We start from the raw sequence: 18,690 nt of genomic DNA, 5'->3' as shown, positions 1-18,690 counted from the left end.
CTACCTCAGTATTGTCTACAGCAGGGGTCAGCAAACTTTTTCAACAGGGGGCTGCTCCGCTGTCCCTCAGACCTTGTGGGGGGCCAGACTATATTTTGGAAGAAGAATGAATTCATATGCCCCACAAATAACCCAGAGGTGCATTTTAAATAAAAGCATACATTCTACTCATGTAAAACACTCTGATTCCCGGACCGTCCATGGACCGGATTTAGAAGGTGATTGGGCCAGATCCGGCCCCCAGGCCTTAGTTTGCCTACCCATGGTCTACACTGACCAGCAGTGGCTTTCCAAGGTTTCATGCAAAGAACATGGAGATGTCAGAGACTGAACCTTCTTCATGCAAAGCAGATGATCTACCACTGAGATACAGCCTTTCTGAAGCTAACCTTTGTTCCATTTTGAATACTTTTCGTGGCTTGCTAGTCATGCCTTTCATTTTGTTTTGCTGATTTGGTCCACCCTCCTGGCCCTTAATAACTTGTGCAAGCATTTTACGGCAGGAAGGAAGAACTAAAAAACCCAAACCCAGCAGAAAGGAAACAAGGAGACAATTCAAACTGCTTGCATTGCCCTGAACTGTCAGAGAACTGAGCTCAGTACTTACATTGCCAGCTAGCTAGCTTGTGTGTGTGTGTGTGCTGGTTGGTTTCCGAAGCTTCAGAGCTTTATCACTTTTGTTTCTAAGCTGTCATTTTTATTAGTCTCCCTGGCTGTTCTCTTTTTTGGACTCAGTTAGATGGTGCGTCTTCTCCATTGTGCGCCTGGGCTTGGCAAGCAGTGGGCCCTTTTTACTGCCATATGAGGTGGGCGTGCTGGCGGCAGTAACCTGTAATTATACCCACCACAGGTGACAGTTACAAGAGAACGGCGGCAATAATTTTAGCTGCCTGATCCGATGTTTTCTGGAGAGAGAAACCCCCCATCGTGGTCCCTTCACCCACCTCTGTTGCTCAGTGCTGTCTGTGGGCTGTTTTTCACTCGCCTTGAATTGTGTGTTTGTTTGTTTTTTACTCACGATAGTTGCCAGAATTTATTTTTATGTACTGCATCTCTTTATTTTAATACCCATAAAATGCCTATTGATGTTTGTGGTGGCGGTGGGGAGAGCTTCTATATTACAAGAATGGATGTGGAATACTAGCCATGATGGCTATGTTTTACCTCCACCATTGGCAGCTGTAGGCCCCTGAGTATTACTTTCTGAGAATAACAGGCATGGAGAGGACTCAGGTCTTGCTTGCAGGCATCCCAGAGGCATCTGGTTGGCCACTGTGAGAACAGGATGTTGCACTAATTGGGCCTGGTCCAGCATTGCTCTTCCTGTGTTCTTATGGACTATTGCATCTCCCATGGGAGAGGCTGATTTAGGACATGGGAAACAGCTGTGTGCCAAGTCAGACCATCTATCTCAGGACTGCCTCTGAATCCCACTTGCCAGGAATCATGAGTGGAGAAAGTGCTGCTGCACTTAGGTCCTGCTTGCAGGCTCCCCACAGGCATCTGGTTGGCTGCTGTGAGGCCAAGGATGCTGGACTAGATGGGGCACTAGCCTGATCCAGGAGGCTGTGGATATGTTCTTATGATCTGCCAGGGTTATGATCTTCCTGTGCTTTGCATCAGGAGATGCATTTTGGTTCCCTCCCTGTCATTGGGTCCAGGCCACCAGATGTTAGGGCTGACAACCCATTTTCCTCCAACACAACATTATGTGGTGGTTCATTTTCCATCATGGGAAATCATTCCATTTGTTTCTTGATAATCACTTGGGGTGAAACATTGGGCTCACCCATTTTCATCATATTTGGGGCTGCAGTGTGGGAGTGGTTGTGAGGAAATCTTTGTGGGTGCATGAAAGTCCCAGCACTCTTAGGTGAGGGTTTTTAATATTTGACGAGGTAGCCAGGGTCTCCCTCTTTCTTTCCCTCTCTCTTTATTAAAACCTTAAAGCTAAGGCAGAACTTCCAAGTGGTGATGTGGCTGCATTAGGCAAGCAAACTGTCGAGAGCTTTGAAAATAAGGGTCAGAATGCCCTATGGGAGGGGGGGGGAATAGAGTGCTCTATGACAGGTGTGCACAATCATTGTCCCTCCAGGTATTGTTGAACTACAACTTCCATCAGCCCTTACAAGCCTAGCCAATGAGAATGGCTGCTATCATAGGAGGAGGAATGTTTCTGATACTGATATTCCAGTATTTTGTTACCAGTACCAAATATTTTGTTGGCTTCTCTATAGAAACTATCAGCATGTCCCTCATTATGCTGTGTACAGTTCTGGTTGCCACATATCAAAAAGAATACAGTAGAGTTGGAAAGGGTTCAGAAAAGGGCAACCAAAATGATAAAGGGGATGGAGGGGCCACCCTATGAGGAAAGGTTGCAGCATTTGGGACCTTCTAGTTTAGAGAGAGCAATGACAAACATAGACAGCATCTTAAAAAGCAGAGACATCACCTTGCCGACAAAGCTTCGTATAGTTAAAGCTATGGTTTTCCTAGTAGTGATGCATGGAAGTGAGAGCTGGACCATAAAGAAGGCTGATTGCCGAAGAATTGATGCTTTTGAATTATGGTGCTGGAGGAGACTCTTGAGAGTCCCATGGACTGCAAGAAGATCAAACCTATCCATTCTTAAGGAAATCAGCCCTGAGTGCTCACTGGAAGGACAGATCCTGAAGCCGAGGCTCCAATACTTTGGCCACCTCATGAGAAGAGAAGACTCCCTGGAAAAGACCCTGATGTTGGGAAAGATGGAGGGCACAAGGAGAAGGGGACGCCAGAGGACAAGATGGTTGGACAGTGTTCTTGAAGCTACCAGCATGAGTTTGACCAAACAGCGGGAGGCAGTAGAAGACAGGAGTGCCTGGCGTGCTCTGGTCCATGGGGTCACGAAGAGTCGGACACAACTAAACGACTAAACAACAAGTTTAGAGAGAAGCTGAGTTAGAGGTGACTTGATAGAAGTTTATATAAGTATGCATGGCATCGAGAAAATGGATAGAAAAAGGTTTTTCTTCCTCGTAACACTTGTCCTCATGGACATCCAATGATGCTGAATGTTGGAAGATGAAACCATGGGATTCATTCCCACAGGAGGCAGAAATGGTCATCATCTTGGATGGCTTTAAAAGAGGATTAGGCAGATTCATGGAGGAGAACCCTATCAGCGGCTACTAGCTGCAACAGAGGCATTATGCCTTTGAATGCCAGTGGCTAGGAATTGCAGGTGAGCAGAGTGCTGCTGTTGTGCTCAGGTCTAGCTTGCAGGGGGTGAGAGTGCTGTTGTGCTTGGCTCCTGCTTATGGGTTTCCCACAGACCATGGTGAGAACAGAATGTTGGACTAGATGGGCCACTGATCCAGGAGGCTGTTGTTATGTTCTTATAAGTGGTATGTGTGCATGCACATGGAAACTTACAGAGAGTAAGAGGGAGACTTGGAGGAGTGTAGCCCATTATGGATACCCTGCGAGTAAGGGTTAGCCCACCACCTGCTCACACAGGCCAGATTCTGTTTCTTTGTCAACATAGTGTCCTCTAGAGTAGGCCGGGCACAGAGCTGAGCGAGGCACGGCTTCAGTGGCCCGCTTCTCCAGATCTCTCATCCTCCTCCAGACAACGTGATGTCATGTATGTGCCCCCTCAGTCTTGGGGGCAACTTGACACCTCTGACAGGGCTGATGGGAGTCTGCAGTTCCAAAAAGGTGAGGGACACCAACTTGGCAAAGTCAAGAATGCTGAGAACTATCCATTCTGGCTTCTGCAAGAAAGTAATGTCCATAATAATTTCTGTACACTTTAACGGGACTATGGCCTATATTTCTTAATTCTACAGAACTGATGGAAAAGTTCCATGTAGCTCAGTTAACTACATATTGCTATGTTGATGACAGAAAAAAAATGTATTTTTTTCCAGTGCAAGTCACTTGGAAACCTTTTGGGTGATAAGAGACTAATAAATTTAATTCATTTTTAAAAAATGTTTTAATTTTTTTATTTAATGAAGTTAAATAAACATCTTGCACCCCACCCCCACATAATTTGCTACCGCAATTTGGGGCTAGTTGTGAGCACATTTTTGAGGGTATTCACATGAAAGGCTCTGAACACTTGAAATGAATCTTAAGTCAATGCTAAGAAGTGTTCATTTATTACAACTGGCCTAGTCAAAATGCTTCATTCTATGTCTGGTGGGAAATCCTGGCCCTTACACACACACACACACACACACACACACACACACGCACACACTTCCAATTGAGTTCCCTGTTAAATAACTTTGTGAAATAGTCTAGAAGCATCAGCCAGAATCTTTATACAGTTTCCAAGGAGGGGAGAGGTGGGAAATTCCTGTAGGTGGCGATATACAATCACAAATGGGGGGAAAGTCCAAAATATTATATCCCTTACACCCTTTGTTGTTATTGCTTCTGGTTCATTCTGGCAGAATTGCTCTCTCCCCCACCCCCAAGTTATTTTCTAGCCCCGTTGGCTTATCTGTTGCTTCAGCCTTGATCTGCAGTACAACTTGTACAAAATCTTGATAACTGGATGCACGTTTCGTCTTCAGCTGTGAGGCTATTTGAGCTGTGTTAACACACAACTACTGAAATTCTGATAGACGGGGGGCTGCGTGGGTTTGCCAACCGATCAGCAAAGCATCAAAACAAACAAAAAGCCAGCAGGCTTGACAGGGGTTTTGTCAGGGACCAGGAGTTCTCTTCATCAGGTAAAGGAGGAGAGTGTAGAGAATAAATAATACATATAACCCGAAGGAGAAGAGTACACAGAAACCCTACTATCAGATGAGCCCTGGGAGCCAGGATGTGGCCCTAACTTCCCTGGAGGACTCAACTGCAAAAGATCCAGAAAGATAAGAGGCCACTCCGCTCTTTCGCAATAGGCAAAGAAGTTGGACCCTTTTAAGTCAAGTCAAGTTGTTGTTGTTGTTTAGTTGTTTAGTCGTGTCCGACTCTTCGTGACCCCATGGACCAGAGCACGCCAGGCACTCCTGTCTTCCACCAAGTTAAGTAGTGTAGTGGTAAATTCAGAAATTGTCACAGCTGAGTGCTCTCATAGCCACACCATTATACAACCTTTTAAGATTATACAAGAATCTTATCATTACACAATAATCGTACTTATGGGTGCATTGCAACAACCATTGCAGCTCTCCACAGGTTGACTTTCAGCTAGATCTACTATTTTCTGGGCAAATGATTTGGAGTGCTCAGATATCTTCTTTTGAAGCGACGTCAGTTGCTTTTGTTTTGAAGTTCCATTGTACTTGATATAACTTGCCACACTATTCTCTGGAAACCGAAGGACCTTGTTTTTGCCTGTGTTCCTAAATGCTTAGCTTTGGATCATACGGGATAACTTATTTCCTGGTTGCCTTCTCCAGATTGACCCAAGGAGCCAATCCTCACTGGCTGACTCACCTCTTTTCATTGTGTTTGGTTCCAACCAGCACAAAAGGTGAGAAGGCTTCTTCTCAGTGGCTAAAAGGCTCCACCTTTCATGCTGATTGGCCAACCCTAGGATGCTGAAGACAGGAACCCTTTTGCAGAAATAGGAACAAGTCTTTAACCCTTGGCCGCTGCACCTCTGGTTAAGCAAGACCTTATCCGGAAGGACTGTGCGTACTTCTTCAGACTGATATTATGCCGAGAGCTCAGCCTGTAAGTGGGATTGTGGGGTGGGGAATTTTGGTTCCGCTCACATTTATATTGTGACTCTACCTAATTCGCACTTCCTGAAACAATACGTGAACTGCCATGCAGCCATCCTTCAAAATCCTCACTTCCCTGAATTTTGCAATGCAATTCTCCAACCAGGCAATACGCTCCAAAATCATCTAATACAGATAAATGTACACAGGAATGCTTATAATAATAATTTTAAAATATGTACACTGGGCAAAATTGCATGCCTCTCTCTGTGTGTGTGTGTTGTGTGTGTGTATGAATGAAATAATCTGCACTAAAATGCTGACAAACTTTTGAGAACCTGCCAAGACAGTTTACAATTGAATGCAGAAAACAAAACCCAATATAAATATGATTTGAATAGTAAAATTAAGCAACAAATGATAAAATAGCAGTGTGCAACATAAAAGAGAAAAAACCCCATCAAACTCATAGAAACAGCAGCAAAATCCTCAATATTAATAAATAAAATTATAGGCAAAAAACAAAAACAAAAAGCAACCAAAAACCCTTAATGGAGCCTAAAAGTTAACAAAGTTGGTTCCAGACAAGTATTACTGAGGAGATGATTCCGTAGCTGGGGTAGCTTTGTACATTTAGACCCAACCCTCTAAAATGCCATAGTGGACAAGAGGGTGCTCATCAGCCCCAGCCGTCATGGCCGATGCTCTGGGAGTTGTCATCTAGCAACATATGAAGGGTCACAGGTTCTCCATTCCTGGATTAAACTATATGATAACAAGTTTGCCCAGGCAGGCCTGGAAGTGGTGAGTTGGATGCCCTGAGTTCCTTGGAAGATGTGTCAAATGGTATAAACACAATTAATTAAAGGAGGTGTGGGCAATCTGTAGCCCTCCAGAGATGGTTGGAGTCAAACTTCCATCAGACCCACCCAGTATGGTCAATGGTCAGAGATGGTAGGAGCTGTAGTCCAACCATAACTGTTGGGTTGCCCATCATTGGCCATTGGATCCAAGCTACATCTAGTGAGTGAATTGTGAAATTCCTTGGTTTTAGTTCATTATTTGTGGACCAGTAGCCAGTGGTCTTTCTCAGTATGAGACAGCTTCATATGTTCTGATGCCAGTCAATGATGTCTTCTTCCCAGTGTTATCCCTTTAATGTGCACAGATCCACCTGTACAATGCAGAACTGTTGTCAAGTGTCCTTGAGTCTTGGAAACAGAGCAGTGGTGTCTGTGTGTGTGTACAAAAATGGGCCAGTTTCTTTTTAATCATTCATATATACAGTGGTACCCCGCAAGACGAATGCCTCGCGAGACGAAAAACTCGCAAAACGAAAGGTTTTTTCGTTTTTGAGTTGCCTCGCAAGACGAATTTCCCTATGGGCTTGCTTCGCAAAACAAAGCTTGCCCCGGGGACAGCGGGTCTTCTCTTTTGAAGCAAGGGGCGGCCGGGAGATCGCTTCTCCCCACCGCCCCTTGCTTCAAAAGAGGTCCGGGGGCAGCGGGAAGCGCTCCCGCTGCCCCCGAACCTCTTTTGAAGCAAGCGGCTGCGCTTCTCCCCACAGCCGCTTGCTTCAAAAGAGGTCCCGGACCTCTTTTGAAGCAAGCAGCTGCGGGGAGATCGCTTATCCCCACCGCCCCTTGCTTCAAAAGAGGTCCGGGGGCAGCGGGAAGCGCTCCCGCTGCCCCTGGACCTCTTTTGAAGCAAGCGGCTGCGGGGAGATCCGAAGAACGCTGCTCCGAAGTGGGGTGGGGGCCGGGAGCACCTGCCCCAGCCGCCGGGCTTCGTAGCGCTGCTGCGAAGCCGGGCGGGGGGTGGGAACACCTGCCCCAGCCACCCCGCTTCGGAACGCTGCTCCGAAGCGGGGTGGGGGGGGCGGGAGCACCTGCCCCAGCCGCCGGGCTTCGTAGCGCTGCTGCGAAGCCGGGCGGGGGGTGGGAACACCTGCCCCAGCCACCCCGCTTCGGAACGCTGCTCCGAAGCGGGGTGGGGGGGCGGGAGCACCTGCCCCAGCCGCCGGGCTTCGTAGCGCTGCTGCGAAGCCGGGCGGGGGGGTGGGAACACCTTCTGAAGGCGGGCGGGGGGCGAAAGTCTTTGTCCCCCCCTGCCTGCCTTCCCAGGGGCTTTTAAATCGCCCCGGACAGCGGAGAAGTCCTCCGCTGTCCGGGGCGATTTTAAAATGCCGCCCGCCAGCATTTTAAGATCACCCGGACAGCGGAGAAGTCCTCCGCTGTCCCAGGGTTTTTTAAAATGCTGGGGGTGAGAAGAAAAGCCCTTGTCCCCCCCCCCCAGCCTTCAGAAGAGGTCCGGGGACAAACTGTCCCCAGACCTGGTCTGAAGGCGGTTTCCCTAGGAACGCATTAATTGATTTTTAATGCATTCCTATGGGAAACCGTTCATCGCAAGACGAAAAAACCGCAAGACGAAGAGACTTGCGGAACGAATTAATTTCGTCTTGCGAGGCACCACTGTAGATCCCTCCAAAACTGTGAGACTCCTTCTACTACGATAAGCATTTCATTAAATGGAGCAAGCATTAGGATAGATGCTGCATAGTGCTAATTGTCATTATATCTGAAGGATCAAAACAGTGCCAAAGTGTTTCATTATCACATTGGTCACCTGCATAATTTAAAAAAGGGGAGAGATGCCGTTGAGGAAAAAAATAATAATGTGACAAGCAAAGCAAAGGATTGTGGAAGTGTATACAATCAGAATACTAAGTAGTGTTTCAGTCTTGGTTAACTTTGGTTCAGACTAGACAATAAGCAAGGATGAATGTGAGCTGCCTTTCTCCATGGCTTCTTTTAAATGAAAAGGAGCATCAGATACAGCAGCGGGGAGTGGAATAGCAGTAGGAGAAGGGCTGCTCAACCCTTTCCTTTCCAGTTTTTTCCTGCTCAAAATTGCTTTTCATAAGCTGCTTTCCTACCTGGGGAAGGAAATGGTACAGGGTCCCTCTATCTATGAGAAAAGCTGCTGTTGATGACGACTTTGAGCAGACAAACAGCAGGGAGGTAAATTCATTACATTTCATTTATTATATTTCTAGTCCGCTTTTCACTCCCCGAGTCACAAACAATAAATAACAAGTCCATAATAGAACATCACAATTACAACATAAACCATGTATAACAATGAACAAATTATCTGTAAAACAACCACCTTCAATAAAACACCATTAACAAAACAATTAAAAAATTAAGTTAAACAACACAACCACAACAAAAGTCATATTTTGAGATTCACAAAGCACTGCAGCACTCATAATCCACAAAGTAATATTAACAGCATTAACAATTAACAAACTAGCAAACTAAGCACTGTGGAAATTCACATGCACCCACACTCCCCATCTCCATGATTCATAATATTCCACTCAGTTTATCAAAAGACACATACACATAATGCCCATGGCAGCAAGCTCTATTCTGAAGGCTCCTAGGGCTGGGGGTGGGGCAAAGCAGGTGGAAAAAGCCATTGCCTGATGGTCAGCACAAAGTCTCAAGTGTTAAGCAGTCCCCTAGACTGCTTCCCAAAGGTGGAGACATATTGGGTGTCTCTCATATATCACCTTCATTGTCCTGCAGAAATAGAGGGAGAATATTCTCCTAAGTACCCTTGAAACTCAGGGTCAACCAACCTAATGTCCTCCAGATGTTGGACTCCACTTCCCATCAGCTCCATAAGACACACAGTGTGGAACCTTTTTCAGCCTGAGGGCCGCATATCCTTCTGGGCAACCTTCCAGGGGCCACATGCCAGAGGTGGGTGAGTCCAGAGGCAGAGCAACAAATATGCCTTTCCCCTTTTCCAGAACAGGATAGTTTCTACACACTGGCTGGTGATGGATACAGATACGGCTTGGGGAAAGGTTTTGTAGCGGTAGAAGGGAGTTGCCTATGGAGAGTCACAAGGGCCAATGTTCTGGTATTAGGAAGGAGAAAAAACTCCTATCTTTCTTTGAATCCCACCCCCTATGACTTTTTCTAATCCCTTTTTTTGAAGGCCATCCCAAATTTTATAGTTTAACAATGTTCTGTGTGCAGGACTTCCTTTTGAATGTCCTGAATCTTCCAGTATCCTGAATCTTCATTGGATATCCCCGAGTTCCAGTGTTATTAGAGAGAAAAAGCTGTTCTTTATCCACCTTCTCTACATCATACCTAATTCTATATACATCCATCATGCTTTTTTAATATTTTTGTGTCACCTCAGGACATATAGGGAAGCTGATAAATCAGTAATCATATGGCAACCAAGGTCAGGTTGTGGGCAACTTAAAACATATGCATAAGAATTATACATACAAATAAAAACTTGACCGATACAGTAAATAAAACATACAAAAACCCCCAAATCTTAAATCTCAAAGGAAGCCACATCACCTTATCTAGAGCCACGTTTGCACCATAATTTCAGAAAACTGTGATAACACATTAAGCAGACATGGCTTCCCCCAAAGAATTCTGGGAAGTGTAGTTTGTTAAGGGTTCTGAGAGTTGTTAGGAGACCCCTATTCCCATCACAGAGCTATAAATCCCTCTTCACAGGGAACTCTGGGACCTATAGCTTTGGGAGGAGCTCTCCCCAAAACTCTCAGCACCCTTAACTAACTACAGATCCCAAAATTATTTGGGGGGGGGGGAGCTATGAATGTTTAAAGTGTTATCATAGTGGTTCAAATATGCAGTGTGCATGTGGGCAAAGCTGGACAGCCTTCACTGGGAATTTAGCTGTATTAAACATGATGATGATAAAAATATGCGGGGTAACTTGGTGTTTTATTGTGTATAAGTAAATTGGTTTTATTGATAGGTTTGTGGCTTTTATTTTTAGCTTTGTTAAACACTCCTAGCTTCCCTTGGAACAGGGAAGCCAAGGAATGAAAATGACAACAAATGAAGTTTAGAGACTCTGGAGCTTAAGCGCTGGGCTTGCTGTTGTTCAACGTGTTGGCTAGAGCTTCAAAGGCAGGTTTTCCACCAAACCAGAGTGGTTGAGGCAACGCGGTGGGTCCAACAAATAGCAGAAGAATCCTTGTTGTTTGTCCCGTGGGGTCAGCCTGATTTAAAATAAAAAATAAAAAAAATTGGCAGGCAGCATTCTGTTCTTTTCTTCCTGGACTGTTCAGCCTAAAAAGCTGTCAATATCTCTTTCATGGAGACTTTGAACAGATGCCTAAAACAGTTGCTCAAAGGAGAGAAGGATGCATTTTTTTAAAAAAAAATTCTTTGTCTCAAAATAGTGAAATCTAGACACATAATCATCGAAGGATGCTCAGCTCATCCTCACATTGACTGTTTCCTCTTCTTCCTCTACTGCATGGTGCGTTACCTCACACAGTTGCTTCATCCCGCCCAGTGTTTCATCTGTATATAAAAATTAAAAATTCAAACAAAAATCTGTCCTGCATGAAAAACAGGCCCCTTTTGGGCATATGGTTCATTATGCACTTTTCTTTAATTACTAAAACACCCGGGATGACTCTCTGGCCTGCCCTTCCTTTCAACTTGCAAGTTGGATCTGTTCTCCAGCTCAGAAATTTTGGAACAGCCGCGTGGGGATTTCAGCTTCGTTCCTCATAAAATTGTAGGTGCGACGTTTCTTTCTTTCTTTCTTTCTTTCTTTCTTTCTTTCTTTCTTTCTTTCTTTCTTTCTTTCTTTCTCTCTCTCTCTCTCTCTCTCTCTCTCTTCTTTTCTTTTTTGCTGAAAATTCAAATGGGAAACATGCATATTAGTTTTATTTATTTCTTTGTTTCAAAGCAGTGCTATACTGCTCTTAAATCGCATTCCCAAAACGAATTAAGCAATTAAAATAAAACTGCAAAAGCAAAAAATGATAAAAGCTGCATGAGAGAATCAACAGGATTAAAACTGGTGCATGTGAAAGAGAACTCAGCAAATCTATACATGCACCCAAATCAGAAGTTTCCTTCCTAAATGCAAAACTACGTGTAAAATATAGTTCCGAGAATTTGTCCTCCTGCCATCAGGCACTCTAGGTTTATCCTGTTCTAGTTCTAGTCAGAGACACCCACTGAAATTAATGAACTTAAGTCAGTTCTGTGCATTATAGTTGGCATTGCATACAACTCTCTTACCAGGCAAAGCAGCTGGTTTCAGACAGAGCAGAGGGAGCAACTGTCTAATGCGTTCTCCCCTGGCTATTTGACTGCTCAGAACTGTACCTGCCAATCTGGTTTAATCCCTGAAAGATAACAACTATAGGAGCCTTTATTTTTATCTTGAAAAGCAGCGGTGGGCTGAAATGTATGGAGAGGAACAGGTTAAGGCAGGCATAGGCAAACTCGGCTCTCCAGATGTTTTGGGACTACAACTCCCATCATCCCTGACCACTGGTCCTGTCAGCTAGGGATGATGGGAGTTGTAGTCCCAAAACATCTGGAGGGCTGAATTTGCCTATGCCTGGGTTAAGGTGAGTGCCTTTGTGAGTTGGAATAATAATAATGATAATGATGATAATAATAATAATAATAATAATAATAATAATAATAATAATAACAACAACAACAACAACAACAACAACAACAACAACAACAACAACAACAACAACAACAACATTAAAAGCTTTCCTAAACAGGGCTGCCTTCAGATGTCATCTAAAAGTTTGGTAGTTGTTGTTCTCTTTGACATCTGGTGGGAGGGCATTCCACAGGGTGGGTGCCACTACCAAGAAGGCCCTCTCTTAACTCTTAATCTCAGGGTTGTGGGTTTGAGCTGCACACATTGGGCAAATTCCTGCATGATGACTAGATGACCCTTGTGGTCCCTTCCAACTCTATGATTCATGTGTAGAAACACTTCCCCTCCCCCAGTCTTCTGCTTTGTCTATAGCCACCTCTAGGTGCTTCAGCTGACTTCCCATTGCCTGCATTGATGCTGCTGCTGACTGGGAGGAGGGGCCAAGTGGTGGCAAAGGCAGCTGATGTCAACAGATTTCTTCCCCCTTTTCTTATTATGCTCTATCTCCCACCTTCTGCTATACATAGATACTATTCGTTTCTTGTGTTAAGACCTAGAAGATGAAAACAACTGCCTACAACATGCACCTCTGTACCCAGGTAGATAATTTGAAGTTCCCTCTGTGGTGCCATTTCAACTGCATTTAGGGGAGGCATCTTTCAGTGGGAAGGAGGGTTTTTTAAAAAAAATTAATGCATTTGCCTTTCTAAAGCTTTCTAAAGCAAATCCTACATCATTTTTTCCCTCTTGGAAAAAGACATGGCAATAATTCAACCCCTTCCTGCCATTGTAAGGATTTCAAGATTTGCCCAATGTACCCCTTCAGATTGGGTGAATCCCCAAACAGGGAGACGTTTACACCAGCCCTTGTGCCAACACAAAACCTTATTACTCCAGTCAATGTGTGGTACCCTCAAGACATACCCACTGCCATCCCTGATCACTGCAGTGGTGGACTTGGGGCTCTCAAACTTCAGTGACACCCTTTGTGTGGTGCTAAAATTCAGTGTCCCTGCCTCTCACACTCCGTTTTACAGCACTGTTGTGGCAAAACTGGTTGCGCTACCCTATAACCACTTCTGATGGGAACTGGAGTCCAGTAACAGCTGAAGGACACCGTGTTGGCCATCCCTTCTCTAGATCCTGATCTCTTCCCTTGTGTATCTTATTTTCCTTTCATTCCTTTTGCCAGAGAAAAACTTGCGCTTTCCCCTCCCTTGCAAAGAAAACCCCCCACAATAAAACTCACAACCAAACAACTATCCTTGGCTTCATTAGATAAGTTTGGAGGGCATGCTTTTCACCAGTGTTACAGGTCCTGATTTGAATTGGGATCTGCCACGGCTGCTTTATGCAAAAAAAATTAAAAGAGATGGGCAATCAGGTAATGTGGGGGTTAGGGCGAGAACCATTTTCAGCCAGAGAGCCCCATTTCTTCCAGGGCAACCATTTGGAGGCCATATGCCATGGGGTGCTTGGGTCCAGAGGCAGAAGTGGAAAGAACACTGAAAGTGATTGTTATCTTTTGTACAATTTCTACAGAAACTCATTCCCTCCCAACAAGAAGTACTCTTGGAGTTCAAGGACAAATTGCACACAGGCGAAAGCACCAGAGGAGGGTGGTCTGGTGAGGGGTGTGACTCAGGAAGGAGTACATCTTGTGGGGGAGTCCCAAGGGCCAGATAGGTGTGACTAGCTCCACGTGGCCCCCAGACCTGAGGTTCCCCATACTGGCTCTCCAATACTGGCTACTTTGGGAACTGGAGATGGATCTCCAATACTGGCTATTTGGGGAAGCAGAATGAACATGACTATGGAACTCACGCTCACCAGCTTGGATGGCTTTGAAAGAGAATGGGACAAACTCATGGCTATCAATCGCTCCTAACCATGATAGAGGCCAGTAATGCTTCTGAATACAAGTTGCTAGAAACCACAGAGGGGAAGAGGGCTCTTGTGGGCTTCCCATGGGCATCACTGTGAGAACAGGATGCTAGAGTAGATGTGGCATGGGCCTGATCCAAGCAGGTTCTTTTTATGCTCTTGGCCCTGAACGAGTAATGCAGAGAGATCTGCATTGGCTCCCAGTACATTTCCGAGCACAATTCAAAGTGTTGGTGCTGACCTTTAAAGCCCTAAACAGCCTCGGTCCTGTATACCTGAAGGAGCGTCTCCACCCCCATCATTCAGCCTGGACACTGAGATCCAGTGCCGAGGGCCTTCTGACAGTTCCCTCGTTGCGAGAAGTGAGGTTACAGGGAACCAGGCAGAGGGCCTTCTTGGTAGTGGCGCCCGCCCTGCAGAATGCCCTCCCATCAGATGTCAAGGAAATAAACAACTATCTGACTTTTAGAAGACATCTGAAGGCAGCCCTGCTTAGGGAAGTTTTTTGTATTTAATGCTGTATTGTTTTTAACACTTGATTGGGAGCTGCCCAGAGTGGCTGGGGAAACTCAGCCAGATGGGTGGGGTATAAATAATAAATTATTATTATTATAACAGCATGGCTCATGTCTAACGAAAGCAACCAGATAGGAGACATCCTTTGTCATGAACACTTCTCCCCAAGGTATAAGAGCTCAAGAGGAGTCAGGAAGCAGCCAACAAGAGAGAGGCTCGCATTCTTCCCAGACAGCTGTGAACGGTAGTTTATCAACTCCCCTCACTTTGAGAATGACAGGAATGCAGAGAGTGTGCTAGAGAGCAACCAGCTCTCTCAAGTGACACAGGCAATGTCAGAAGGCGAGGGGGAAAGCAGTTCCACACCGTAAGGGGAGTTAATTCATCCAAGGAGCAGACATATGGGAAAGGTCTTAGAAAACAAAGCTGGAAACAGAAAGGGCATAGGGTCCGGATATTCTGCCATAACCGGAATCACTCCCCAGAAGGGTCAACCGATTCATAAGTCATGGACATACAGATAGGTGTCCGAGGCTGAGTGTTTGTATTGCAATAAATCTTTAAGCTAATTACAACTTGAGTGCTGTGTTATCAAGATGGCAGCCTGGCTCCTGACATTCTTTTTTTACTGTGGTTCTGCAGGTGACAGGCATTTCTTCTATCCAGTTTCAATGAGTGTTCCATTCCCCCCTTCTTGTTCTTTTTCTCTCTGGTTTTTTTCAACTTTCATCAAGGTCTCTCTTTTCTTGTTTGTTTACATAATTGTACATCCCTACAATGAGAATAAAATCAAAAGTAGAAGGTAACGCTAACAATTCTAATGGATGACATGGTGCACTTGGAACATGGAAACATCCAAGGTGATTATCTTCCCATGAATGCAAAAGTGGGAGAGATAAGAGGTTAGCGGAGCTTCAAGGATGCACATAGGAATGAAGAATCAGAAGCTTTGTTCTTCACACCTCCCTTTTCTTCCTTCCCCTCTTTTCTTTTCATCAAATGATGTAAATAGCCCCTTCTGTCTTCCTTTGTTTCATTCAGGTATTCGTTGTCACGGTTTGGCATTTTGATTTGTACATGGTGCCCTTGGCTTTACTGCTCCTTTTTGCTTACAACTTCTCCCTCATCTCTCCAGAGAAAGTGTCCAGCGCACAAGACCCCCAGGTAAGTTAAGTTGTGCTTAATATTTCAGGTTCTGGTTGTAATTTAGTATGGAACAGTGGTGTGTTGTTATATAGGTGAATCCAGGGATGGGGAGTTTGTGACCCTCCAGATGTTGATAGACTACAACTCCCATGATCCTTGACCACTGGTCATGAGAGCTGGGGCTGATTTGAGTTGTACTTCCTTGGGTCCCCTGGTGTCGATGGACTACAGTTCCTATCATCCCTGAAACCATCAGCTTGCTAGGGCTGATGTGTGTTGGGATTCCAACAGCATCTGGAAGACGAAAGAGTCCTCACTTCTAGTTTACCTTGATTAAGGCTTAACCCCTTGGTCTTTACTAGGGATGGAGGAGGAATTTGATTCAGTACACATTTAAAGCCAAATCTTTCAAATGTGCACTACGCACACCCAAACACAACTATCCTTCAAAATTCACACTTAGTTGAATTTTGCAGTGCAGTTTTCCAGCCAACAATGTCTACAAAAACACACATGTTAGAGGAAAGGTGCATGAAAATGAAGATATCAGTGAAGATAGCACTAAGAAATGCATTATTAGTCATACCTCTTGTTACATTTGCTTCAGGTTGAATCTTTTCAGGTTGCATCCCGAAAGTAACGGAATGGGTTACTTCCGGGTTTCACTGCTCATGCATGTGCAGACACTCAGAATGACATCACACGCATGCGCAGATGCAGTGACCCACGACCCGTGCATGTGCAGACGTGGGTTGCGTTCTGCTCATGATGCGAATGGGGCTCTGGAACGGATCCCGTTCACATCCAGAGGTAGCACTGTATTATATTGCAGAAAAAACCAACTTGCTGTAAAATGTGAAGAGGGGAATTTAGGATTAGAAAAATCAGAAACCCAGGAAAACTAAAATTAATAGGGCCTTCCACCCCTAGCATTCACACACATAGCTTGAATCAAAACCAAAGTTTCTCTGACTTTATTTCCCTGCCTTCATTGCTTAGGGTGCCATATTTCAAAAAGTAAAAAAACTGAATCAAAAATAAATAGGGGTGTTAAAAAGTAAAAGGGGTGTCGCGCCACAATAATGGTCTCTGTTTAGATCCCTGTGTCTCCCTTACAGTTTACTGCTATATTGTCCAAGGTCTTTTTTCTTAGCTTTTTGGCTGCCAAAGCAAAAAGAGGGACTTTAAAGTTGTTGAGTGTTTTTTACACAAATGCCCCAAAAGCGCTTTTTCTATTGATCCAGGACAAAACACCAGACGTATGGCAGCCCTATCATTGCTTGTTGTGCCAAGTTTCTTTATAACAGCCCTATGGGTTATTTTCAGCTAGGTCGGTTAGAAATGTGTGGACCTAACTTAGCCATGTCCTCTAATTTCAGTACATCTCCTATGAGTAGGACTATTGTTGAATACGGCCCTATATGTGTTTCCTTAAAAGCAAACCCCACAGGCAGCACATAGCTTGTTTGGACAAGTCTTCAGTACAAATTCAATCTATCAATTTAGGATAGTTGCTGGAGGTGTTACGAGACAGGCCTATGTTGAGCACACTCTGCCCCATAATGCATCCGTTCACTGCCTTTATTTCATTTATATATTTCATTTAAAAGTGTTTCTAAACCACTTATTTATTTATTTTTGAAATCTCTAAGTCGTGGACACTATATACAATAGCAAAACAATATCCATTAAAACCAAAATGCAACCTGAAACGATAAAACAACAACAAAATAAGTCAAAACAAGAGATATGGGGGATTTGCAGATTTTTTTTTGCAGTGCAGCAGTATCCCACCTGGAACCTGTCAGATGTATTGGACTTACAACTTCCATGGGTTAGATAAGACTGGGAAGGACTCAACTGGGGCTGATAAAGAGTTACAGTCCAAAATAGATCTGGAGGGCGCCAGGAAGGTTGGAAAAGGTGGCATAATGCCTCACAAGCCTGCCAGTCCCATTTGACCCAATATGACTGTGAGATAAGAGAGATGGATATGGTAAACCACAGAAAATCTATCATAGTAACTTCATCCATCTTGAACACAATTGCTTGTGTCCAGCTGGTTCCATTAACATCACTATAGTCATTTTATATAAAACCACAACAGATATTCTTAAAATGAGTTTGAATAAAATGAAGATTAATTCGGGCCAGCTTTTAAACTTTGCTTGAGGGTTTTGCCTTCTCTTCTTCCACCTTCAGTTGAAGTAACTTTGCTTGGTACTCTTGCCCTTTAGAAGTAGCCCAAATCTTTTTCCATGAGAGCCCTAAGGTGGCGAAATGAGGCGAGGGGGCTCTGAAGAGGAATTCTTTCCTGTGCATTAAAAAAAACAAAAGTTCAGAAAGTCTGTGGAGTTAGAAAGGAACAGGATGCTTCTTCGTAACGTGCAGGGCTCTGTTTTAAAACCTGTCTGTCAAAATGCAACTCTCTGTGATTCACCTTGTGAAACTTCAAAGAGAGCAAATCTTATGAGCAACTTTATGTTACTTTTAATCTGGATAGGACCTTGGGGGAAGCAATAATCAGTTTGGTGTATTGGTTAGTTGGACTGTGAGACCCAGGCCACAAATCCTCACTCATCCATAAATCCATACTGATCCTTGGGCTAGTGACTGTCACTCAGCCTAACCCACCTCACAGGGTTGCTGTGTGGGTAAAATGAGGAGGAGGTAGACCATGTATGCCATGTTGAGAACAATAGCAGCAACAATTATAATAGCACTGTGGTTATAATTAAGTTGTATTCAAGCATCTTCCTGCCATTTTATTTTTATTTACTTTTACTTTTCTGGTTCTGTTCAGAGTCTGCTCTCCGCCCCACCGCCACCGCCACTTGAGAGAAAAGAGTTGCAGATTGGGGCAAATGGTATTTTCAGTTAGCTGGCCATTTCAGGCACATCAAATACGAAGACAAATGGTTAGAGGCCAAGTAATCAGAGTGAAGTCCTAATCCCTACAGATGGAGCCGTAAAAACATTTAACATG

The 18,690-nt window shown here is 44.4% G+C and overlaps 1 protein-coding gene across 7 annotated transcripts in view; it reads left to right on the top strand.

Annotated features, from left to right (window-relative positions):
* The window catches only part of MCTP2 (multiple C2 and transmembrane domain containing 2), a 120,377-nt gene that overhangs the window by 78,551 nt on the left and 23,136 nt on the right, over positions 1–18,690 (top strand). For all 7 annotated transcript variants that reach the window (XM_081171089.1, XM_081171088.1, XM_081171090.1 and 4 more), the window contains one exon: positions 15,600–15,722. In XM_081171089.1, the coding sequence (XP_081027215.1) occupies positions 15,600–15,722 (123 nt within the window). The remainder of the gene's footprint in view (positions 1–15,599; positions 15,723–18,690) is intronic.

Source organism: Podarcis bocagei (assembly GCF_964188305.1).
Source record: "Podarcis bocagei genome assembly, chromosome: 14".
In the NCBI taxonomy this organism is placed as follows: Eukaryota; Metazoa; Chordata; class Lepidosauria; order Squamata; family Lacertidae; genus Podarcis; species Podarcis bocagei.
The sequence above is the reverse complement of the archived record's forward strand: the minus strand, read 5'-3'. Positions and strand labels throughout refer to the sequence as shown.